Source organism: Drosophila serrata, unplaced genomic scaffold, assembly GCF_035046125.1.
Source record: "Drosophila serrata isolate PLE 108 unplaced genomic scaffold, ASM3504612v1 contig_382, whole genome shotgun sequence".
Lineage (NCBI taxonomy): Eukaryota > Metazoa > Arthropoda > Insecta > Diptera > Drosophilidae > Drosophila > Drosophila serrata.
The window spans coordinates 8124884-8148398 of NW_028257280.1; the positions used below are offsets into that span (position 1 = coordinate 8124884).

General features: G+C 42.2%; 5 protein-coding genes across 29 annotated transcripts in view; 3 read left to right on the forward strand and 2 right to left on the reverse strand.

Annotated features, from left to right (window-relative positions):
• Positions 1 to 31: 31 nt before the first annotated feature.
• On the forward strand, positions 32 to 4315 carry EMC1 (ER membrane protein complex subunit 1). Of its 2 annotated transcripts, XM_020953090.2 has the most exons (13): positions 32 to 310; positions 379 to 1021; positions 1096 to 1242; positions 1308 to 1620; positions 1693 to 1713; positions 1933 to 2267; positions 2325 to 2519; positions 2588 to 2665; positions 2724 to 2925; positions 2987 to 3139; positions 3201 to 3371; positions 3434 to 3667; positions 3728 to 4315. In XM_020953090.2, the coding sequence occupies exons 1-13, from the start codon at positions 216 to 218 to the stop codon at positions 3886 to 3888; spliced, it is 2748 nt and encodes a 915-aa protein (XP_020808749.2). In that variant the 5' UTR covers positions 32 to 215; the 3' UTR covers positions 3889 to 4315. The 2 variants fall into 2 exon arrangements, with proteins under 2 accessions (XP_020808749.2, XP_020808759.2); XM_020953100.2 differs by lacking the exon at positions 1693 to 1713 and having other exon boundaries at positions 35 to 310.
• A 200-nt stretch (positions 4316 to 4515) lies between these two features.
• mRpS9 (mitochondrial ribosomal protein S9) lies at positions 4516 to 18816 on the forward strand. Its single transcript, XM_020955926.2, has 7 exons — positions 4516 to 4706; positions 4799 to 5017; positions 5075 to 5248; positions 5313 to 5398; positions 5456 to 5816; positions 18418 to 18580; positions 18653 to 18816. The coding sequence occupies exons 1-7, from the start codon at positions 4611 to 4613 to the stop codon at positions 18742 to 18744; spliced, it is 1191 nt and encodes a 396-aa protein (XP_020811585.2). The 5' UTR covers positions 4516 to 4610; the 3' UTR covers positions 18745 to 18816.
• Positions 6013 to 16372, reverse strand: wtrw (ankyrin repeat domain 61 water witch). 2 transcript variants are annotated; one of them, XM_020955871.2, is made up of 4 exons: positions 16120 to 16372; positions 13239 to 13495; positions 7994 to 9338; positions 6013 to 7918 (listed from the first exon to the last, which is right to left on the reverse strand). In XM_020955871.2, the coding sequence occupies exons 2-4, from the start codon at positions 13355 to 13357 to the stop codon at positions 6419 to 6421; spliced, it is 2964 nt and encodes a 987-aa protein (XP_020811530.1). In that variant the 5' UTR covers positions 13358 to 13495; positions 16120 to 16372; the 3' UTR covers positions 6013 to 6418. The 2 variants fall into 2 exon arrangements, with proteins under 2 accessions (XP_020811530.1, XP_020811548.1); XM_020955889.2 differs by lacking the exons at positions 13239 to 13495; positions 16120 to 16372 and adding an exon at positions 11018 to 11532.
• ArgRS-m (arginyl-tRNA synthetase, mitochondrial) lies at positions 18778 to 20825 on the reverse strand. Of its 2 annotated transcripts, none has more exons than XM_020955915.2 (4): positions 20705 to 20825; positions 19481 to 20645; positions 19060 to 19426; positions 18778 to 19002 (listed from the first exon to the last, which is right to left on the reverse strand). In XM_020955915.2, exons 1-4 carry the CDS (start codon positions 20735 to 20737, stop codon positions 18849 to 18851), a joined length of 1719 nt encoding a protein of 572 aa, XP_020811574.2. In that variant the 5' UTR covers positions 20738 to 20825; the 3' UTR covers positions 18778 to 18848. The 2 variants fall into 2 exon arrangements, with proteins under 2 accessions (XP_020811574.2, XP_086697082.1); XM_086840956.1 differs by having other exon boundaries at positions 18778 to 18990; positions 20705 to 20800.
• Positions 20826 to 21268: 443 nt separating this feature from the next.
• Positions 21269 to 23515, forward strand: part of LOC110185693 (uncharacterized) — a 41176-nt gene continuing 38929 nt past the window's right edge. For 9 of the 22 annotated variants that reach the window (XM_086840942.1, XM_086840938.1, XM_086840943.1 and 6 more), the window contains exons 1-2: positions 21348 to 21522; positions 21957 to 22313. In XM_086840942.1, coding sequence (XP_086697068.1) covers positions 22257 to 22313 — 57 coding nt within the window. In that variant the 5' untranslated portion in view covers positions 21348 to 21522; positions 21957 to 22256. Of the gene's footprint in view, positions 21523 to 21956; positions 22314 to 23515 lie in introns of all 22 variants that reach the window. The other 13 variants (XM_086840940.1, XM_086840945.1, XM_086840951.1 and 10 more) reach the window with 4 other exon arrangements.

A 23515-nucleotide genomic window follows, 5' to 3' on the forward strand; every position in this document is an offset into this window, starting at 1 on the left:
TCGTGCGCTGCTTTACACTGTTTTCGATAACGATGAAATATCGTATGGCCAATTGTCATAACCAACCCTGTTCCAATTTCTTCTTCCCATCCCTTTTGCTATGACGGAAAACACGAATTAATGTGGATTTTGATTAGTTTATAACATAGAAACGCATAGGAAGTTGAATAATTAGTGCTCACGTCAGTCAAAGGGGAGAAAGCAAGGCGGACGACATGCAGGCGAAGGGAATGCTGGCCGGTTTTTCGGCTCTTTTGCTCTTGAGCACCTGCTCGGCGCTGTACGAAGACCAGATCAAAAAGTTCGACTGGTGAGTGGCATGATATCTGACCATTGACCCGGCGTTAATCCGGTGGTTCTATTCATTCCCCCCTGCAGGCGAGGTGTGAATGTGGGTGCTTTGCGGCAGTCCCGCGTGGACCTGAACCACTTTCAACCGCGAATTCTGGTCAGCACGAACGAGGGTGTCGTGGCCAGTGTCTGCGTGAAGACCGGTGAAGTTGTATGGCGTCAGGTGCTAGAGCAGAAACCGCGCGGCGATATCAAACTTCTGCAGGTGAGCGGCTTCTCGGACGATAGCAGTGATACGGCCGCCGCTCCTATTGGCAGCAACCTGGGCTTCGATATGCTTACCGTTCAGGGATATGCGCCGGCTCTGGTGCGTGGTTGGAACACCAACATGGGCGCCCTAGAATGGGAGTGGTCCACTATGCCGCTGAACACTGAGCGGGCCCAGGATGGCTTATGGCTTTACAGCAAATCAGTGCTGTACCACGTGGTGCCGACCTGGAAAAGCCACTTGGAAGTTACCGCCTATTTTGCCAGTTCGGGCCACAGCACTGGAAGTACTAGCAAGGTAATGGCCTCGTGGATTACGCCAGAGAGCTGCCTACTCAGCGGTACGTACTACATCTGCGTAGATGGCAAGCAGTTGATTAGCCTGGATCTGGTGTCCAAGAGTGCCCAGGCTTTCCGAACAGCGCTCATAGCAGAACCAAAGAGCAAACTGCAGCCCTTGGCGGTAAGTTACACATTAAGTGATTCAAAGTCTCGAGTTGTTCATATTTAAAGCACATAATTGCAATTAATAAATAGGGTCTCAATGGCGTGGTGATTGCGGATGGAAAACTCATCAGTGTCAATAAGGACCAAGCCGTCTGCGGAGATTTGCAGAGCTCCAGTTACGCAGTGGGCAGCTTTAACTATCGCAAGATCCTGGCCTTTGCAGATGTCACTTCTGGAGTGAGTTCTTTACTGTTGAATATTCTTTATTATACAATATTTATGAAAAATTTTTGTTTTTCTAGATTCTCAAGATCAATGCCGTTTACCTGGATAACTGCTCGCCGGCAGTCGAACTAGAGCAAAGTTTGCCCTTCCCCGAACACTTTGGCAGTCCATCGTTGAATAGCTTCGACTGCAAGCTGAAACGCAATGGAGAGGGCAAGGGCTGCCTGTTCCTGTTCAGTACGAGTGCCGAGTCTATTCTGGCCGTGCAGCAAGGCCGCATCCGCTGGTCGCGCGAGGAGGCCCTGGCTAACGTAATTGATACGCAGTTTGTGGATCTGCCGCTGGCCGATACCGAGGGGACACTGGAGAATGAGATGAAAGGCAAGGCTGGTGAGTATTGTTTTTAGAAGATAAACTTAATTGAAATTCTAAATGATTTATTCCAAATATTGCCCACCAAAGTGGATTTCACAAGTTTCGAGAGTAAGTTAATTTGAAGAAAAACGTAAAAGAATGTTGTATATTGTATTGTTTATAATTTCCAATATAAGTTCATGAAATGCTGTTGTAAAAGTGCACACAACCACAATTTTATTTTGTTATGCAAGCCCCCAGATTTTACTGTATTTTTTATTTTTTATATACAAAAATTACAACAAATTAGTATATTATCTCATGGCTATCAAAATCCCCTTTCAACAGGAGATATTGTCAGCGCGTTTTTGCGACGCATCACTACACAAATTGTTCAAATCCGAAGCTTGTTCCTCCATGTCATCGGTCTTGGTCCACCGCCAACGGCCACTCAGCGAGCTGGTCTGGTCCGTGATTCCTTCGGCCTCCACAAAATGCTGGTTGTGCTGACACGTTCTGGAAAGATATTTGGTATTGACAACATCTCCGGCAAGCACCACTGGCAACTGTATCTACCCAATGTGAAAGGCTTTGACAATGCCGAGCAGATGCGTCTGATTGTCCAGCGATCGGCCAAGCACTTTCCCCTCCAGCCACTCTGCACTATTTTGGCCAAGGATGCTGTAAGTCTGCTGTGTGCTCTGGCCAACTTTCCATTTTAATACCCGTCTTTGCTGTAGGTAACTGGCAACGGAGTGCTCTATCGCTTCAATCCCATCACAGGCCAAGCCTCTGAGGGCGGTCTCCTGCAGCTAGACTACAAAGTCAAGCAGCTCTCATTGCTGGGCGAGACTGAAAAGGACTTTGTCAAGGGAATTCTTTTATTGGATGCCTCTAACAAGGTCCATGTATATCCTCAGCATGCCACTTCATTGGTAAGGCACAAATATCCTATTTCAGTATATATTATTCTCTGAAACACTTGTTTTCGGTATATTCTCAGGCCGATGGCTTATATCTCTACACAGCCGATGTAAAAACCTCTGAGTTGACTGGGTACTTTGTGAAATATGCGGGCGGGGTAAGTTAGACCATTTAAAGTTCTCCGCGCTGTCCCCTAATTAATATATTTCCCGCAGCAACTATCGAGCACGCACATTTGGAACGTACGCTTGGGCGGCCACAATTCTGAGCAGCAAATTATCGGCATGGCCGGCAAGAATCCCATTGAGCATGTCCACTCGCAGGGACGTGTGCTGGGGGATCGTTCGGTGCTGTACAAATACATCAATCCCAATTTAGTGGCATTCGTAACCCAGGCGCCGGATGCAACCCATAAATGTGCGTTTTAAAGTATTTCCTTTATATGGAATCCACTAACTTCTCACCAATGCCTTCCTAGCTATTCTTAATTTGTATCTGGTCGATGTGGTTTCTGGCTCTGTAATTTTCACGATGACGCATCGCAAGGTGCGGGCTCCATTGAGCATCGTCCACTCGGAGAACTGGCTGGCTTACTCCTATTTCAACGAGAAAGTACGACGTACAGAGATTAGTAAGTAAACGCTCTTTATACGGAATCAACAGCGAGTTAACATTAATATTTAAATTTAAAGCCACCATTGAGCTCTACGAGGGCAAGTCCCAGGCCAATAGCAGTGTTTGGAGCTCCCTGCAGGCGCCACCAATGCCACTGGTAGAGCGCCAGTCTTATATCATCCCAACTATAGTCGAGGCTCTGAGGGAAACGATCACAGAGCGCGGAATTACCAATAAGCATGTGCTGAGTACGTTATAAAAACTTATATTTAATCAGATGTGACTTACCAATACTTTTTCATACTCGTAGTTGGCACCTCCAGTGGTTCTATTGTGGAAATGCCGTGGCATTTGCTGGACCCCCGCCGTCCCATCGCCTCCACGACGCAAGGGCGGGAGGAGGGAGCTATTCCCTATATACCCGAGTTGCCTTTGCCTACGGAGAGCCATATAAATTATAACCAGACGATCGCGCGCCTGCGTAATATTTACACAGCGCCCAGCGGTCTGGAGAGTACCTGTCTAGTCGTCGCCACGGGCTTAGGTGGGCATCACATGAAGGTAGCAGTCTTAAATAATTACTCAAAATTTCAATCTTTTCCAGATTTGTTCGTTACGCGCGTGGCGCCATCAAAGACGTTCGATTTGTTGAAGGAAGACTTTGACTACATTTTAATTTCCATAGTGCTAGTCGCGCTCACATCGGGTTCGTTGATTGTTAAGCATTTAGCGTCGCGTAAATTGCTCAAACAGGCGTGGAAGTAGGCGTGGCATTATTACAAAATAATTGCTTTATATAAATATACAATTTTACTGCGACCAAAAATTCAACAAGCGAGAGGACGGAATAAAGAGCAAACGGAGCAAAAAAGCGAAGAGAATATTGATATATTATAACATAATTTTGGTAGCCGCATTACATACCATAATGCAATTGATAAACCCCATTTCTCAACGCTAAGCCTAGGCAATTATTTATAAATAATTATATAGAGTTAAAGTCAGATAATTATAATTAGCTGTTGAAAAGGTTTTCATTGCATTTTTGTGTTCCTTAATTTGTGTACGTTTCAATTTCCATTTATGAAAAATATCAGCATTGAAAGTGAGTGTTTGAAAAGTGTAGTTAATAAAAGCATTTGTAAAGGAGGATAAAGGTAACAATAAAAAAGAAGTTTTTCATCAATTTAAATTATTTTAACACTTTTTTTTTAAATTCCTGTTAACTTCATTGTGTTCTGGCATTGTGCGGGCATGGTATTCAATTTACAAATTTAATTTTCAACAATGAATTTGTTAAATACAATTGTCTTACCGCCAACTGGCGATTGTTTTATTTGTTATCGATTGTACACTAAAAGAACCGATAGTCACGATAAATCAAAAAAACTTTATAATTTTCCAACACTTTCTACAGAGTCTACGTGCAGCTGATTGAGCAGCTGTTTATTCTTCTTCTTTCCGCTGTGCTCTAAAAAATCATTGCAATGGCACTGCGTGTTTTTGGCTTAAATATAGTGAAAACTAACAGGAATCTCCTACACAATGGATTCAAGTCACCTGCCATTCCCACAGGCCAAATGGTAAGCAAAAAAACAAATTGTAAAAATGCGTAAATTTGCCGATTTTCGCGACATTCATACTTACGCCTTTCAACGTTTGCATAACTTTGCAGGTGGCGGCGGCTTCATTTGCCACAGAAGTGACCGTCCAGGCTGCACCGGCAGCTGTTCAAAAGCAAAAGGTCAGCAAGGCTATGCGGGCGTACCTGAAGCGAGCCAACGAGCATGACGAGTTCATGAAGACCCAACATCTGGAGTTCCAGATCGGCAAGCGGCACTTGGCCAATATGATGGGCGCCGATGCGGAGACTTTTACGCAGGAGGATGTCGACGTATTTGGCAAAAGACGAAAAAAGATTTACCAAATATAATGCATTAACGATTTGCAGGAGGCGATATCATATCTGTTTCCCTCGGGCTTGTACGATCCAAAGGCCCGGCCTGCCATGAAGTCGCCGGATGTTGTATTCCCAGCGCGCAAGGCAGCAGAGTTTGACGAAACGGGAAGGCCATTCCACAGCTTGTTTTACACCGGCAAGCCCAACTTTTTCCAGCTGCTGCATGTAAGTTGCAAGTTTAGTTAATTAGATTATTAGATGTGTTTTAACTGTGTTCCTATTGTTAAAGGATATAGTGGAGGAAACCAACAAGCTGGCGGATTTGGAGGAGCGCATGCTGCGTCGTGGCAACAAACCTGATGAAAATCAGAAGCTGTAAGTCATGTCAATGTTACTTTAAAAACAAAATACGAATAAGTTAATTTATTTTAGTGAAATTGCTGGCTTCCAGCTTATGCCTAAAGATCAGCTCGAACTTTTGCTGGTGGAGAGCATTGCGGATATTGAGTACTCCAACTTCTGTAACTCCATGGATCGCCTTATCGCTTCGCCTTACGCATATAAGAGCAAGGCTTTCATTGAACGATTTCTGAAACCGCTGATGGATCAGTCCAAGCAAATGGAGGTGCCCAAGCCAAAGATCGACGGGGAGGGACGTCAGTACATAACCACATACGAGTGCCTGCGCAAGACAGCGAGAGCTGATGTTACTGTCCGGCTGCCGGGTACGGGAAAGATCAGCATTAATGGAAAGGATATTTCCTACTTTGAAGATGAAAACTGCAGGGAGCAGGTGAGTCTCATGAATGTTATTGTTTTACAGCGTAGCGTTTTTTCGATATTGTCTGCGATATAGTTTTCTTAGACTGATTAGACTTTTTTATCCACTTTGGCTAGGGATGTAGATATAGAAACAGGAAATATTTTACACTCAATATTATTTCAATTTAAACCACCTTTTGCTTTGCCATAGGGAAACATCATATCAATTCATAACAATAGATATAGCATATACTTTATTAAGAATATAAATTTGCATTAAATTATTATGTATGATGTACACGATTCTCTGACGACAACGCCAAAACAACACAGCCTGAAACCAGCCACAAATCAATCCTGCCAACTGCTCGCCTCTAATTTAACTAATCACTAGTTATAGTAGTATTTGTATGGATAATAGTATGGTGTGGTATATGGCTATATAGCGTATGTATAGGGCGCCAGGCGCATCGATATCAAAATTTCTTTAACTACAACTCGCTGCTACGGTATAATATCAACAGTGTTCTGGGTTTTTTTTCGGGGTCTTACCAACCCTCCGCCTTACGTCTAGAATAGAGCTAACTCTGGTTTATAAATATGCCAATACGGAGTGTGCACTAAATGCTACTGCTACTTGCGCAGATTCTGCTTTTGCTGATTAGATATGACAATCAGCAGCTTGTCGATCACTTTGCTGGCCTGCTGTTGCTGCGAGATGAGCGCCTGCTTCAGCTCCTGGATCTCCTGGGTAAGGAACTCGATCCGATCCGCATTGTCATCGATTTTGGTGGTCAGCGTTGTGAACTGGCCTCCATCCGGGTCAGCATCGGGCAGCACATAACCCGTGGTGGCGCAGCCATTGTTATTGTTGTACTTGTTCTTGTACGATAGATAGTTCTCAGCGGGATTCTTCGAGGACACCGTGTGCCCGAAGTGTTTGCGCATCTTGCCCACTTCGTACGCCTTCATTAGGATGTCTCTGGGCAATCGTTTCTCGCTGGGATTTAGCGGCTTCACACACAAAACCACTCTATAAGCTTGAGGTGAAACCAGAGCTGTATAGTGAAGCAAGTTCCGCAGCCAGGTGGGCAGATAGCCATTAAATAATGCCGACTCTATGTAGCTTATTAGCTTGGTCTGCCGCACAAGCTTGGATAGTCCCGCTGTCTTCTTTAATCCCTGGATATCGTGGACAGCTATACCCACCAGCAGGTTCATCAGGATGATGGTCACAAAGAGTAGGAACAGCACGAATGTGATCTGCGCACTAACCTCCAGGAGAAAGGGTGGATCTTTGCCATCAGGATCGTTAATCAATAGACTCAAGTCCTGTTCACCGATCATCATCACCAGCACAGTGATAAATCCCATAAAAGGATTGGCAAACGACGATGATGAAGGAAAGATGACACAAAAACTGATGGTGAACCCGATAAGCATGCAGGAATATGCCATAAACAGCTTGGCGAATTCTCCCTGGACCCTCGTATACATGGCCACGTAGACATCGAAAACCGGAAGCTGTCCAATCATTAGCATCAGGTTCGTCCAACCCAGGAGCACCGCAAAAGCGCCTATGTGATTCTGGAACGTGTACGTCTGCTTGGTGTATATATAGGATATAACAAAGACGCTTGTGATCACGAACCACTCCATAATGTTCTCCACTTGCGTCACATAGTGTCGAAACGAGGAGTAGCCCGTTATACCGTAAAGTTTCCTAAATATCTCGACTATGGTGATGGCAACCAGCACCCACCACTGCATCTCCATCACGAATGGGTTGTTCCTCAGCATATCTCCCAGGATAGATTGTTTCTGGCACAACTCCTGCGCCTGGATAGTCGTATTGTCGTCCTTGCTGCCATTGTAACAATTATGGGCCAGAGCTGTCAGCACGTAGAGTGTGAGGAAGAGCACGAAGCTGAAGCAGAAGATCAATCTGCCGATGTAGTACTTGCGGATCTTGCCCCACTTGATGTAAAGGAACGACGAGCACAGTGGGTGCTCCAGGATCTCCTTCTGACCCTCGTCGACAAAGGTGTTTAGGTAACTGATCTCGCGTGGATGACAATGCTGCAAAAGCTGACGGAAGTCTAGCTCCAGTTCCACCTCACGATTCACGGGGTCCTAAAAATATCAGAGAACCAGGAGAGTACTTAGTAGAGCTTGCCCAAACTTTATAGAATTATGCCTTCAACTCACCTGCGAGTGGTGCAGCGTGATGGCCGCGTCCAGTTTCTGCCTGATCATGGCCACCGAAGCAGGCGTCTTCCGGGTGATGACGTTCAGAGCGGAGGTGCCCTTCTTGGACTTGGTGGTCACATCCGCTCCATGGAATATCAGCATCTCCACACACTGCACTAAGCCGTCCAATGCGGCCAAGTGGAGAGCTGTAAACCCATAGATATCCTTGTGGTTGACATTTGCACCCCACTGGATAAGGGTCTCCATGATGTCATAGGCATTCTCTGACTTTCCAACTGCCGCATGGAGAGGAGTGCGGTGATCAAAGTCCTCGGCATTGGCATCGGCATTGCCGTTCCTCAGCAGAGACTCAACGCACTCCAAACTGGAGGTTCTGGCCGCCAAGTGCAGGGGCGTGAAACCTCGGTGATTCTTCAACTTGGCATCAGCTCCCTTGGCCAGCAGCAGATCGACGCACTCCACATTGCCCTCATCAGCTGCCAGATGCAGGGCTGTGGATTCCTTTTCGCGGATGCAGATTCGCACATTAGCATCCGCATTGGGGGCATTCAGGAGAGCTTCCAAGCACTGCAAGTTACCCAGATCGGCAGCCAGATGAATGGCATTGGTGCCATTTGGCTTGAGCGAGTTCACATCGGCACCCTCGCCAATGAAGATCTGCAAACACTCCAGGGCATTGGATCTCACCGCACAGTGCAAGAGGCTCTCCTCGCAATTTGGTTTATTAGTATCCTTGGATATATCGGCTCCATTGTTGATCAGGAACTTGGCCGCCTCAGCTGCATTGCCAAAGGCGGCGCAATGCAATGGCGTGTAGCATTTCGATTGAAGATTGACATTCAGGCCCTTGGCCACTAGGAGGCCCAGCGTGGCCAGGCAGCCACTGAAGGCACCCAGATGTAGGGCAGATATGCCATTCTGATCGCAAAAGTGGAGCTCGGCTCCCGCCTCCAGCAGACTCTCGATCAGATCCCAGCGCTTGAGATATGCGGCCCACAGGTAGCTGAGATTCTTCTCCAGCTTTGAGGCGGCCTCGAAGTGTGTCCGGATGCTCTCGGCCACCACGTTGCCCTGCTCGATATCCTCGAAGAGGCGCACGCGGCCGGCGGCACTCTTCATCTGGTCGATAAGACTGATCCGCAGCGTATCGTTGCATATTTGGACACTTAGCTCGCTGGTCGGCTCCTCGAAGCTGTCGTACATGCTCGGCGCACTCTCCGCCGGCGGTGACGGTCCACACTCCATGTATTCGAATTCTCCAGCGGTCGGATACTGGGCTTCGATCATGGCGTCAGTGTTGTTCCGCCATCGCACCATCAGGTTGGGTGGAATCGATTTGAAACTGTTAAAGGAGTAGCGAATTAAGTTAGTCGAAGAATGGGATAGGGTTTGAACTTGAAGAGGGAAAGATAATGAATGGGTTTTAAAATTAGTTCTATAACTAGCTTCTTGAATTTATTTGTGCTGTTTTATATTCCCACTTAGTTGAAATTATACGGTATGGAATACTAACTTAAAGCATTTGTACAGCCAGTGTGAGCTTCTCATCAAATAACTATCTAACGCTTTAATTGCAGTAAGTTAATTCATCATCAAATTGAAAGACAAATGATTGTACAAAATTCTCAACATGTTAATTCTTTTTATACCCTTGCTGGGTATATTAATTTTAGTCAGAAGCTCGTAAGGATGTGAAATATTCATTTCCGACCCTATAAATCATATATATTCTTGATCAGAATCAACAGCCAAATCAATCTAGCCATGCCCGGTCAAAATATAAATTTTCAAACTTTTTTTCAAAAATTCAAATTTTTCATTAAAATTGTCAAAAATTGGCAAAATTTTGAATATTCTAAATTTCTAAATTGAGTATGCAGATTTATTACCCTAATAAAAAGTAACATAAGAACGACTTTCGAATTAAAATTAATACATTTTTGGCAAAGTTATGAGTTTTTTAAACTTTCGATTTGTTGAAAAAATTGTCATATAAAAATATCAATATCTTTAGCCTTATTTTAATTAGCCACTTAATGTTTAAATCCCTTAGAGATATTCTATCAATACTGCAAATATGTACGTTTTTATTGATCTATCTTCTTTTAATTTAAAACTAGTTTTCATAGCTTGAGGATTAATGTGAACTAAGAGCTATCTTTGGGTTTCAGTTTTAAACAATCAATAAACTTAGTCTGGGATTAACAAACGCTTTTATGGCTGGGAAAGTTTCCTTAGTTCACGTAGCACACAACATTTAATGATTATCCCTCACACATCACAACTTTCAGAGTAATTACTGATTAGATTTGAAAAATTAGGGTTTTAATGACCACACTTGCTGAAAATAACCAATTTAAAAAACACTATTTTTATGAATTTGTAGTTTTTTAGTGTTTTGCATGAACTTGTAACTATTTCAAGGGTTCTGAGCACTATAAATCCGATAAATCACTTGGCTTAAATCATAGACAAAGCCATTAGAGAGAGATTCGCACTTCTCTTTGTCTCCACTCCCTTGTCGCTATGTGAAACGTTTTTTTTATGGATTTGTAAACATATATTTTCCATTGCTTAAATGGCACTGAACACCAGAGTTCGAGATCTGTTGACTTTTCGAGCATGCATAATTTTAAATAATTATTGTGTGTGTGTTATTTTGTTTTTGCGTTGAGAGTTATGCAAAGTTGGCAGATTGTTTAAAGCGTTTTTAGTTATTTTATTTTATTTAATTTTTTTGTTTTAGTATTTAGTTTTTCCTACTGTTCACTATTCACTAGTTGCCGTACGTTGATGGATTTGCCGACTGCACCGGTTGGGTTTGTTTTATTTGAGATGTGCTCAGCATAGTGACTCGGCTGCATAAATCTAGACCTTGTCCATGGCCAGAAGAGGCTGCACTTGTTGTATAACCAGAGCTACAGTTCGACTACGACTAAACTACACTATGGCCCATTGTTGGGCACTTAAAAGCTGGGAATCCGGGGGATCCGCGGATCCGACTTGGACCTGAATACGTACACCGTTTGCAGCCATATCCACGGATGATGCCAATTCGCCAATGAGCTGTTTTCAATTTCTAATTTCATTTCCGAAATACATGGGAGAGCCCGTCGACCGTCGACTGTTTGACCGATCCACAAAATACGGACTGAGGATCGGTCCAGAGGGACGGGTATGGACTCGGATCGGAGCGGATCGGATTCGAATAGAACGGGACAAGTGCCTCACAATGGGGGCCTTTTGTAGAGGCTTAGACAATTGTGTCTAACGGGCGGAAAATGTACAAAATTTTGTGTGAAAAAACGCGAATTTTTCACTTCCGTTTTGTTTTTGTTGCTGTCGATTTTTCGGACGTTATTTCAGCTGATATTGTTATGATTCGTCGTTGTTGTTGTTGTTATTTTCGTTGTTGCGAGAGACTACGATCACTACGAACGCGTTCTAGCCTTAGTTAGTATCTGTTAGTTTAGTGTTTTAGCCAGCTACGAACGCGTCCGCCTGCATTGTTGTTCCAAAACCGACTGAGCCCGAATGGAAAACCGTAAGCCGTTGTTGGTTAAGCCATCGAGTCGAGATCGAGATCCGAAAAGAGAGGTAAACTACAGAGTGAGAGACCTGTTAGGGGGAGATATTTTTATATATAGAGAGAGAGAAAAGGTGGCTCTGGAGAGTGTGTGTGATCGATTGCCAAAAATTCTTTTTGGATTCGGTACGAGTGGGTGTGAAAATCTTTGACACATCTTGGCTAGAGAGTTGGGCTTTTGTGGATGAGTAAATAAGACAAAACAATAGTAAAAACAAGAAGGAAACTAGGTAGCCGTAGTTTTTGCATTTTGCATTTGAATTAAAGGATAGAATCGTAAATCGATCATAACTAGGCTTAAATATTTCCTATCTTTGAATCAATATTTTTTGATAATTTTATATGACAAATTAAAGTTTTAATAAGCTCATAACTAAGCCTAAAATTGATTAATTTCATTTCGGAAAGCGTTTCTATGTTAGTTTTTATAAGGTTAACAAATCTGCATACTCAATTTAACATTTTAGAAAATTCAAATTTTTTTTCAATTTTTGACAATTAACGATGTAACCCCTTATAAAATTTTCAAAATTTGGAAAAATTTCGAAAATTTATATTAAGACCGGACATGGCTAGATCAATTTGGCTGCTGATTCTGATCAAGAATATATATGATTTATAGGGTTGGAAATGATTCTTTCACAGCATTTCAAGCTTCTGAATGAAATTAAAATACCTTCAAATAAAAAATAAATTAATGGAAAAATGTAAAGTGGTCTTTAACACGATTTTTTAATTATTGTAACCTTGAAACTTTATGTCATATACCTAAAAATACACTGAAGTATAAGTATATTACGACGAATATATCTTCAGGGGCTTTAAATATTTATATTTCGCAGGCAAATAACGTTGTCCTTAAAACTACATTTACTTTCAATCGACATTTGAAAACTCTATTTTTAAACCCTTCTGTAGGGAAAAAAAAATACTTTAAAGTACTTCAATGTTAAATTCATTTAATTTGAAAGCCCTTTGTTGTTTTATCCATTAATTAAAGCTTTGTTTTTAAATTCTTCAAGCAATTTCTTCAATTTGATACAACCTTCAGAAATATTCAATTTCTTTCTTTATTTCTACTCTTTTAATTTATTTCTAAGCCCACCCCTGATTAAATATTTAAACGTACCGTTTAATGTACTGCCATGACTAAATCCTTCTAATTAAGTTGCCTACATTTTAAACATTAGTTCTACTTCCTACTTTTTGTTTGCTTTTTTTGTTTTGGTTTTAAACCATGTGAAATAATAATAATCGGCAGCTGAGTTGTGCAAAACAATTTGTTTTGTGGAAGTCAGCCGATTTCTCCTCGCAGAAAAACAGTTGTTTACTCATCTTGAAACACACACAGGATGCATTCATTATATAAATAAAAATCCGCACAGTTTTCTTTTACAACATATGTTCGCTATACGCCAATTGCCAATTCAGTTGTCACATTAATCATTAATCACGGAATGCTTCCGTGTCTTTGCAGCCAACTCATGAAAACTTTTTGGGCTGGGTAATCACACCTAAGTGTATAAAAGTGTGTGTATATTTTTTGTATAAATTTTATTGTAGCCCGATTTACACACTCTTTTTGGCCTTTTGCAAATGCAACTGATGTGGCCGAAAGCCGAAAACTGAAAACTGGCAACACCAACTGGCACTTACCGGTTATTTGCATTATTCTCCGTGAGCGGCTGTTCCACTTCGGTCTTGGTAACGACGCTGATCGAACGTGTCATGCGGCGGGGCTTGGTGCTGCCCTCCTTGTAGCCAAGATTCTCCATGGTGACGGCCAGAAGGTGCTGTTGATATCGCCGTCGCCGGTGTCAATGCTGCTGCTGTTGCTGCTTTCGTGGTCGTTGCAATTAAAACGCGCAAATATGCGCAAAAAACTCAACGCAATTGCAACGGGCAACGGTCGGCTATAAATATGCAAAGGAAAAAAAGTAACTTTCCAATATCAGCGCCAAAATTTACAGGCCAATTTCAGCGGCCTGTTGACATTTTCGATAGCCTGCTGCAAAGATGGTTATGTCGTTGGAGGAGAGTTTCGAGAGGGATCTCTCTTTCTAAACAATCCCGCTGAGCGAAGCACACCCAACTGAGTCCACTGCCCACAATATCTGCACAAATATTAATATTTAGCGTCACTTTTTCCTCCTCCGGCTAACTCCTCCAACTGACTGGCTTTCCCTACCCGCCCGGATGTACGGACTCTGGCCAAGATGTCTCTGCGTGCGTTGGATGCGACACTCGTGGCCGCAGTTATCTAAGCGTCTTCCATTTGACGCAGCGATAAGCCCATCATCACTATCGTGGCCATTATTATCGCCACACTATCTAAGGGATTTATCTTAAAGTGCTACTGGTTACGGCTATGCTTTAAGGGGGGTTTATGGTTGAAGTATGACTCAAATTTAGGCAAAGTTACTAGAATTCTTAAACTGAAATTCTATACAAGATATATGATGATAATCCTAGGTCTTCAAATAACGTAAAAGCTATCTAATGATTATAATATTTTTTCAAGATTTCTAAGCTAATCCCTTTAATTATATCCTCAACTTATTGCGTTTTTACATATCCTATATTTCTCTTTTGCAAATAATAATTCAAATTAAGTTGTTAATGAAAGTTTGGTTATTTTTGGTTATGTTTAAAGAACCCCCTCCATCACTCACACCCATGCCTTTGTTTGCATACTTTTTGCTTGATTTTGTTTGCTCGTATTATTTACAATTCATGTCAACGTCAGAGGTGGACAGACAGACTCATTCATTCGGTTTATAAGCAAAAATTCCTAGAGATGCAGGACCGGTTCCATCTTTAAGTAGTGTTTCCTAAATCAAAAGTTAATATGTCACCATGATTTTATATATTTAAATACATTGAATATATATTCTATATATATATTGTATAAATTATAAATATAAATGAGGGGAAGTTTTTGCTAATTAACCCTTCTCTTTTTTCTTATTTATTTACTCATATTGTTCTGTGGGGCATTTCTCCTAAATTTTCAGTTATTGTTTTGTTTTAATTTTTTGCATAGACATCTGTTTCGTTAAGAAAACAAATTTCTTATCGGGGTTTTTTTCAGCCTTTCCAGCTTATGTAATTAGCCATAACAGTAGCACGACTCCAGAGAAACTATATAATTACGGCATTACATTAGATTCGATTAGTTAGTGAGGCGTTAAGCTTGTTTAGGTTCCATTTGATGCATTTACTTTCGGCATCGCATTACCGTAAACAATTCTCCAACGATTCTGGGAATCTTCCGAACGTGTTTGCAAAATATAAACAAAAGCAAAGCACACAGGTATTTCTGTTTTGCCCGGCGACAACGCATGAGAAACTTTCTTTGATTGGGCCAAAAACAAAATACTAAATTCGCTGCTGCTGCTGCTGGCTTATTAAACAAATCTCTGGCGGCGGCGATAAACAAGCATCGTCCGTCGGGCTAAATTATGCGAGCAAATTAATCAAATTCTGTGCGTAGTTGAGAAACCAGTTTTGGATCCGTTGCTGGGCTCTTGTCGATAGCTACACTGCTGCTGCGCTGTCTGGAGTCTGCGAGGTCCAAAAGTCGCTAACACACCGAGCAAATATTTGTTTTAAAACGCCCCCGTGTGATTACAGAATTGTGTGAATTGCTGGAAATCGCCTTGTCAATTAATATGTTTTTAATATATACTTTGCGTTTGCAAAAAAGTCATATTTCTCGCTTTAAATAGAGCGTTCCGGGGGAAAGGCGTCGACAAAGGCGGCATGCTTTTGTTGATTCCGGTGCCCGGAAGTGCCACTTGCCATTCACCCGTTAGTATAGGCCGCCGCAGCGTCCGCCATTTTGGAAAACTGCGCCATTGCTATCGCCAGGGAGAGGGATAGAGAGAGAGCGAGAGAGAGAGGTGGAAATGGCGTTTCCCCGAACATTCTTCGCGATCGTTCGTTCGTCGTTCGTTTACTTTCTCGGGCATTCCTTGTCGCGGCGCGTTGATTCAATTATAATTGAAATCAATTTAAAATTTTTCTTCGCTTTACTCGCGCTTTTGTGGATGTCTTTAGGGGGCTTTAAGGGGTTTTTATTATGTGAGCAAACGCATTGGGCTGAGTTAGGTTTTATTTTTGAGTTCACAATGCCCTTGAACCTGAAGCGCATGCCCCATTACCCATTGCCCACATTACGTCGTACAGTCACTGTGTACTAGATTCGATTCTTATATATTCATACTTGTGAGCCTATGCAGTTGCAATTGAATTCCAGCGTGAATAGTTCACGAATTAAAGGATAATGCAGTCGACAAATGTCGAGCACCGAGTGTAAACAAATCTCAATTGCTATTCATGAGCTAAGCTTTCGGTTATGGAGATGGTTTATTTTGCTGATTTTCTAATGAAAATTTGTGGGATTTCTTAGTAAGGTTTATTTATATATTCCTTTTTCTTTATCGAGTAAATATACACTTTTACTCGTTTGAAACTTAAAAGTTTCATGCAATTCGAGAAGTTGACATTTGTATAGTTTTAAGGAAATCCACTTTACATTAAGTCGTCTGTTAATAGGAGGCCCGTAGCCGGCGTTTAATTAATATTCGCCACATTTCGCTCCAAAAAGAAAACTTATATTGGTGTTTTAATGGGACTAGGATGTTTTAAAGAATATTTTCTCGGACGATGAGTACAAAATTTTCCGACACTTGAGGCGCGCGCTCAACGACGTTGGATCGACTGATAAAGAAGAACTGCGCCGAAATGATATCGTACACGATATGATGTGTCTCCAAAGCGAGCGCCAATGAAGTAGATGACACTTAGTATATATACTATATATATCCCTAGTTCCCGACACCGTTACACAGAACGTATATATGAACGAGATCCTCTTCTTCGGGGCTTTTGTCGTGTCGTCTTCTCTCATGTGTCAAACTATAAAATTCATTTAAATCATAATAAAATGTTGCCGCGAATTTTCTTGAAGCGCCGAGTTTAAGTGCACGATACTACGAGAGATGCCGGTAGGCTGTCCGCCCCCTGAGGCTTTCACATCACCCCCAAAAACAGCTGAGAACAAGACTATATTTTTCTTATTGTTGTTTTGTCTTTTCTGAGCTGAGATTTCGGGGAACCCTGAAGTTTGGGGGAACCAGTTTTCGGATTTGCCTCGTCACCAGTCCACCAGAGATCTGCAAACTTGTTGCTATTTTTATCAACGTCAATTAAGTATTTTCTGGCGTTCGGCTTTCGCAGTAATTGTGTGTACCTGCATTAATTCAAAAATCTTGTTCGCATTGTGTGTGTATAAGCCTTTTATTATGTTTATTAGGGTTGTTACTGTAGCGTGAAGTCATCTAGCAATTTGTTTAAACAAATCAAATCCCTCTCTCTGTCGCTTTGTTGCTCTTCTCAAAATATTTTCGCTGATTGATGGACGTTGTCAATGTGGTTTGCCAAAAACAAAAAAAAAAATCAATGAAGGAGAGACGAGAACAAAAAAATGTTCAAAAATTGCTCTTCCCCGTTCGATTGTTGTAGTTTTATTGTTTATTGTTTTTTAATCATAACGTTTACTGTCTGTGTGTGCTGCCTCCGACCATTGTTAGGCGTTCCGTCTGTCAAGCCCCTTGACTTTGTTTCCCACGCAGTTGAATAAAAAAAAAAATGGGACAAAAAATAGCAACAAAAAAATTGAATCGCTAAAATTGAGTTACGATTTGTTTTGATCTTTGGAATCTGTGAACTTTGCTTACTTAATATGCAATATTATTTTATATTTGATTAATTAATATCCGGATTTTATGGAATTAACAGTGGGATATCAAGGGGAAATTAATGTATCTTTCATATAACTGAATCTTAATTAAGTTTACAACATTGTGGTGTATATTTTTAACAAAATCAAGGAATGAACAGCTATTTATTTGTTTTTTTTTTTTAACATTAAATGTGTGTAGGATTAATATATTTTTATAGTTTTCTTAAACATCTTTTATTAATCATAACAAGATAGGAAAGCATCTTCGGAAAGCCGAAATTATTATACCATTGCAGAGAAAATCCTTCATAGCTTAGTCAAAAATCATCTAATTTACAATCGGAAAGCATTGCTATGTTAGTTTTTGTTAGGTTAACAAATCTGCATACTTAATTTAAATTTTTAAAAATTCAAATTTTTGACAATTTTAATGATCCAAAATTTGTTTTTCAATCGGGCATGGCTAGATCGATTTGGCTATTCATTCTGATCAAGAATATATATGATTTATAGGGTCACAAGCTTCTGACTGAAATTGTAATACCCTGCGGAACATGACTCAATTCCTTGAATAGCTTTCCAAATTGAAAAGAGTTTTATTCTGCTTTAGATGTTTTTTTTTAGTTTTCACAATCATTTCTGCCATTTGTTACCAAACCTATTAACGGTACAGCGCGTGCTGATCATAGCCCGCGGCTCTGCAATTACAACGACTTGATGCAATAATGTAATGCGCTTATAATTTGCATCACACCTAGAACTAACCTTTCCCACCCACTCGATTGACGACGTGTGTTCGTTAATTGCCAGGCGGACATGCAACAATTTGTTGCAGTTTACTGGCCTGTCCGCGCGGCCCACAGACATTTAATTTGGCTAACGATTCTGCTATTATCTAGTCGCATTGTTGCTGTACAGGAAGCGCTATCGCAACCTCATTTCGTATATACACAGAGAGTGATCCGGACAATGGCTGCTGCCCCGGGCGCTCGAACTTGACATCTAACGGTGGCCACACAGCCTCAGCATTATCTCATTCTAATTCTAATTCTCATTCGCAATTTTCGTTATCTCGATTTTTTTTTTTAGTTGCTCTTCCCGCTGCAATTTAGCGAACTGCTGGGCAAAGTCGATGTGGAGGCCAATGTGGAGGGCGGCGGACCTTCCGGTCAGGCTGGAGCCATCCGTTGGGGCATTGCGATGAGTTTGCGCAGCTTTGTCGATCAAGAGATGATTGAGTCAATGCGTCTAGGTAAGTGCAAGAGAGCACCCTCTTCCTTCTTTTCCCTTCACCCACTGCTGCTAATTGCAATTTATATTGCAGCCGGCCTGCTGACACGTGACTATCGCCGCCGGGAGCGTAAGAAGTTTGGACAGGAAGGAGCACGCCGCAAATACACGTGGAAGAAGCGTTAGAGCTACACGTGAATCCCCCAGGCTCTGGTTGCATTTTAGTTTGAAATGTTTTAATAAATATCAAGTATGTTATCGGTTCTGTTTGGAGGCATCTTTGGCTGATATTACATCTGGTCGAGTGGCCGGAGGCCTAGAATCTGCATACCCTGCTGCAGTGTCCGCTTGGCAGCATGAAAGAGTAGCAGACGCTGGGATTGCTTGTGCCGGCAACCCTCCAGTTTCACAGGTAATCGCTTTAGTGCTCGGCTGGTCGCATTGCTGCAATGTTCATAGAGTTTATATTTTCGTTTAATCATTATAATATTTATTACTCACCACAATCCAAACAAATAGTTAACCAGAACACAAGCTTCCAGTTGCTGCTTTGACTGCCACAGACTCTGATCCAGACGTGCCAGTTCGTAAAGTAAATCCAAGGCATCTGTTGGCTCTTGGACAAAATGCTGCCAGTCCGGCTTGATGTCCTCCAGTTGTACTTCCTTAAAGTTATCCAGCAAACTGTGCAGGCGGCAGTGTGTGTACTGGAGCTTTATTCCCGTATCTCCGTTTACCTGAAGAGCCTGCTGCCAGCTGAATTCGTGATCCCTCTGCCGACGCTGCTTCAAAACATTTACAAGGACAGCCGAGACTCCCAGAATATCACACACAAGCTCATCGTCAAGGGACTGGTTTTCTCTGGTAGCTAGAAAATATAGTTTAGATTAGGTATTATTCAATTAATACTGATGTCACCTACTTGCACTAAGGTTTCGTTTTTCCCGCATTATATCGCGTGCTTCGTCCAGGACCTCCTTTAGAAAGATCGCCTTGCCCTGACGCGTGCTCATACCGTGAATGCGACCGAATTTTACATGCTGCAGCTGCTCAAGATTCAGGCGTTCGTCCAATGCCGATGCCGTTTTAAAGAGCGCATTAAAGTGGTCAGCTTGGCCATTGTCCACTACGTAAAGATGACGTGTGAACTGTAGTCTTGAGAGTCTCTCCAGCAGAGCAGCAATATCTCTGGCTAAGTACAGAGTGGAACCATCGCTCTTGATCACTGGGATACGTCTTCCATCCACCACGACGACCTCGCGGCCATCCAGTTCGCGTTGCAGAAGACCAGCGTTTCGTAGCTTGTCCAGAACCTGCTGTATTTGCTTTTGGGAATACTGAGACTCCCACTCGTAGCTATCGAAGTGGACCCCCAGTCGCTGGTAAACTTTGGACAGATCTTCAATGGTGTACTTTCTGTACTTCTGCCACTGTTTGGCCATGTTTTCATCCGTTCCCGCCTCCAGAGACGCAAAGAGATCTCGTGCTCGTTGGGCGATTTCCGGACTTTCTTCCGCCGCTTTATTAGCGGCCACGTATGATGCATAGAGCGTTTCTATGGGGGATGCCTGCATCTGCTGGTCAGTAACATTGTTCAGTTGGACGCCCAAGGCAAGCAGGCCGAACTGTGTGCCCCAATCTCCTAGGTAATTCAAGCGTGTTGTGCGATAACCCAAGTGTTGGTGGAGATTCGCAAGAACATTGCCAATGATGGTGGATCGCAGGTGGCCCACATGGAAGGGCTTGGCAATGTTTGGTGAACTGAACTCCACTACAATGTGTTCTGGGTGTGAAATGGGAACGTCTGCTGGATTCTGTTTGGCCTGCAGGAGCTGTTCCACAAAGGCTTGCGGTCGTAGTTGGAACTCTACTTTCGCTGCACTGCGTCCGGAGCTGGATACTACATTAACTCCTTCTATGTAGGCGCAATCAAATGGGTGATCTTTCACGGCATTTAGCACTTCCCGCTCCCGTTGCGCAACCGCAGATGGGAGAATCCATTCCAGAGTCGGTTGCCGGGCGTTCTGGAGCTGGTGCTTCTTTGTCGGCACCTCTAGCGCATGGCACGCCTCCTTCAGCTGTGGCAACTGCAAAGGTGAAAGCACTGGTAAGTCATAATAAGCCCATATTTTAGTTAGTTTTCCACCTGTTCACAAATAGCGCGCCGTAAGCGAATCATTTTGGATGCTCCAGATTCCCATAGTTATCGATAATATTTTTCGTTTCCTCATCACACCATTTTTCGTAACAAAGTATTTTTTCAGTATATTCTTTAGAGCTGGGTTCCCTGACTTATCGATATATTTTCTCACCCTTAACAAAAATTTAAATAACAATTTAAAAACTTTTTATATTAAAATTAAGTGTATCCTAAAATTTGGGTCAATTATACTAATTTTATTATTATTTATTAATTTTATTATTAAGAACAAAATGTGTATTTGCTCGCTTTATTTTATGTCAGACATCAATCAGAATTTTAATAACGGTTTTGAGGAAATACCGGGTTTCCGACACAGCTGTTGTGGTCTGGCGCGCAATGCGCATGACTGCAATTTTATAAATGAAAAATGTAAAGCATTACATTTTGCAGTAAATGGTAATAGTAACACTACACTGATGAATATTTAATTGTTTTTAATGATCAATAAGTAATTTACGTTTTCCCACCGACGCCCCTGCAAACATATGGTCGCTGGGGCTTCCATTCAGGCTTCCACTGTGCTCTCCCCAAAAGCTTCCAGGCCCTGCGTCAACTCCAACGCCGCCGCCGTGGCTTCGCTCGGTGGTTTTCTTTCCTGAGAACTTGAAGTGCAGACTCAGTCGTGTTCGAATCGTCGTTGAAACCGGAAACGCTGGCGCAAGGGCCCACATCAGAAATACCACCAGTCCCACAATTAAGCAGAAGCAGCAGCAGCGACAGAGGAGCAGCGGGCAGAGAGCAAAATCGGTTCCATTTGAAAAGTGTGTTTCTCTGTGCACCTGAAGTTTCTTGCCTTTTTTACCTTAACAAAGATTCGCTCCAGTGACCACCGACCACAAAAACAAATGCGAAAATCAGCGAGAAATCGCCTAATTTAGCCAAGCTGCGGCGGCTTAAGAGTATTGCATACCTCGGGGCTGTGCGGAAAAAATAGATATCGATTTGCCAGGGCATAAAAACAAGAATCTGAATGCGGCTCGCGCACAAAGTTTCTGTTTTTTAATGTCCAATAAAGTTGTTTGCCCTGATGTAGTCGGAGCTTTATATTGCCTAATTACGCTGACATTCAGAGGGTCGTAAAAGATTCGTCTGTGTGTCGGCGTGCTTGCGAGTGTGTGTGTATGAGATCATCGCTGAGGCAAAACGCCCGCTGGTATGCAATACTTTTTCTCACGCCTCAATTTCTCCCCCTCAGCGGAAGTCTAATCCAATTTGGCCTATGACAATACAAACGCACTTTCTTCGCTACGCATTATCCAGGTGCGTGTGCGTATAGAGAGTGAGCAAGAGCGAGCGAGTGAGGAAGCGAGAGGTGGAAAATATTAAAGTTTAAGAGCAAAACGCGTGTGTTTCTGTGTCCTCCATGTTAACATAAGTTGCCACGATTAAGCAACGCTTACCGCCGCATATCGAGCACTGAATAAACCCCCAATCGTGCGTGTGTTTAATTTGTATTTCTGGCACTTGGTTCGGCAAACAGCAAAAGCATTTCCCTATGATTGGCTCATTCTGGAATCTGTGCAGAGCGTGCCCATCAATGCCGGTAGACAAGGTGAGTAACACTTTATTTTTACCTGAAAATTAATCTAGTTCTCTGTATTAGGGACTTAACTTTTGTGATTTGATTTCTTTGAAACAAAGCTATTATAGGGCTAGCACAGAACTCCTTAAAGTTAAACAATCTATTGAAAAGTAGTGCAAAAGTATATAATTTACCGAATTTTGTACCATACTTTTGAACAGGCTTTCAGGCAATTTGAAAACCTAAGCGATTTCCATATAATTATTCAGTTTAAACAAAAGATTCAGTATTTTGTATGTGACGGATACCTCAAGTACTTAAGTTGCAGACTGTTTTCCGGGGATTTTGCACTGTTAGCCTCTTAGCCCAGTTTGCAGACGGCGGGCCTTTCGTTTATAGCGTCCAAATCGTTTGATTTATATGCGACAGTTGTGTCTGAATCCTTATGTCTGTGTTCTAGTGAGTGTGCGAGCGTGTGCGAGGACACATAATAGATTTTTATTGCATACTTGCAGGCGACAAGTGAAAGGGGGCTGCAGTGAAGAGCCGAAAATGGGGTGACTTGCCTGAGTTATGACTCGCTCGAAAGAATTGTGGGATTAGGGTGAACTTTTGATATTGGGGGAATATTTTTTTACATTCCATTTGCGGTATTAAATTGGAGGGTTAAATCGGACTCAGGGGAGCACAGTAGAAATTAAGCCTGAAAAATGATCCGAGTAATTCCCCGAATGATTGTCGCTTTTGGCTTGGGATGAATAATTAAAATTGTAATTATTAAGGTGATATTTATATGTATTATGATGTTTGGTTATTTGCTAAAGGCTTTCGATAGTTTCATTTTGATGAAATTCAGACCATACTGATTATAGTTTACCTTTCCTTGAACTCTTTCACTTAACTGATTTCCCCTTGGCCACGTTTCGCTGCCATCTTTCATAACGCTGATCAATATCACCTTACGTCTGCCACCATCCTTGGAGTGCCGTCACAAACGTTTGTCCAGGGGCATGCAATATTTTCCGTACCTACTTGCAGGCCAAATAGAGCAAATATATATAAAGTTCCACAGAATAAGTAACAGAAACTCGCTGGCAGCGAATAAATTAACTTGCATTACGCTCGACACCAATCGCGTCAGCCTAAAGTAAGTAAAGGCAAAGGCACAAAAAAAAGAAGAGAAATAAGGAAATAGAATAAATAAAAATAAAAATAAGTAGGAGCGTGAAACC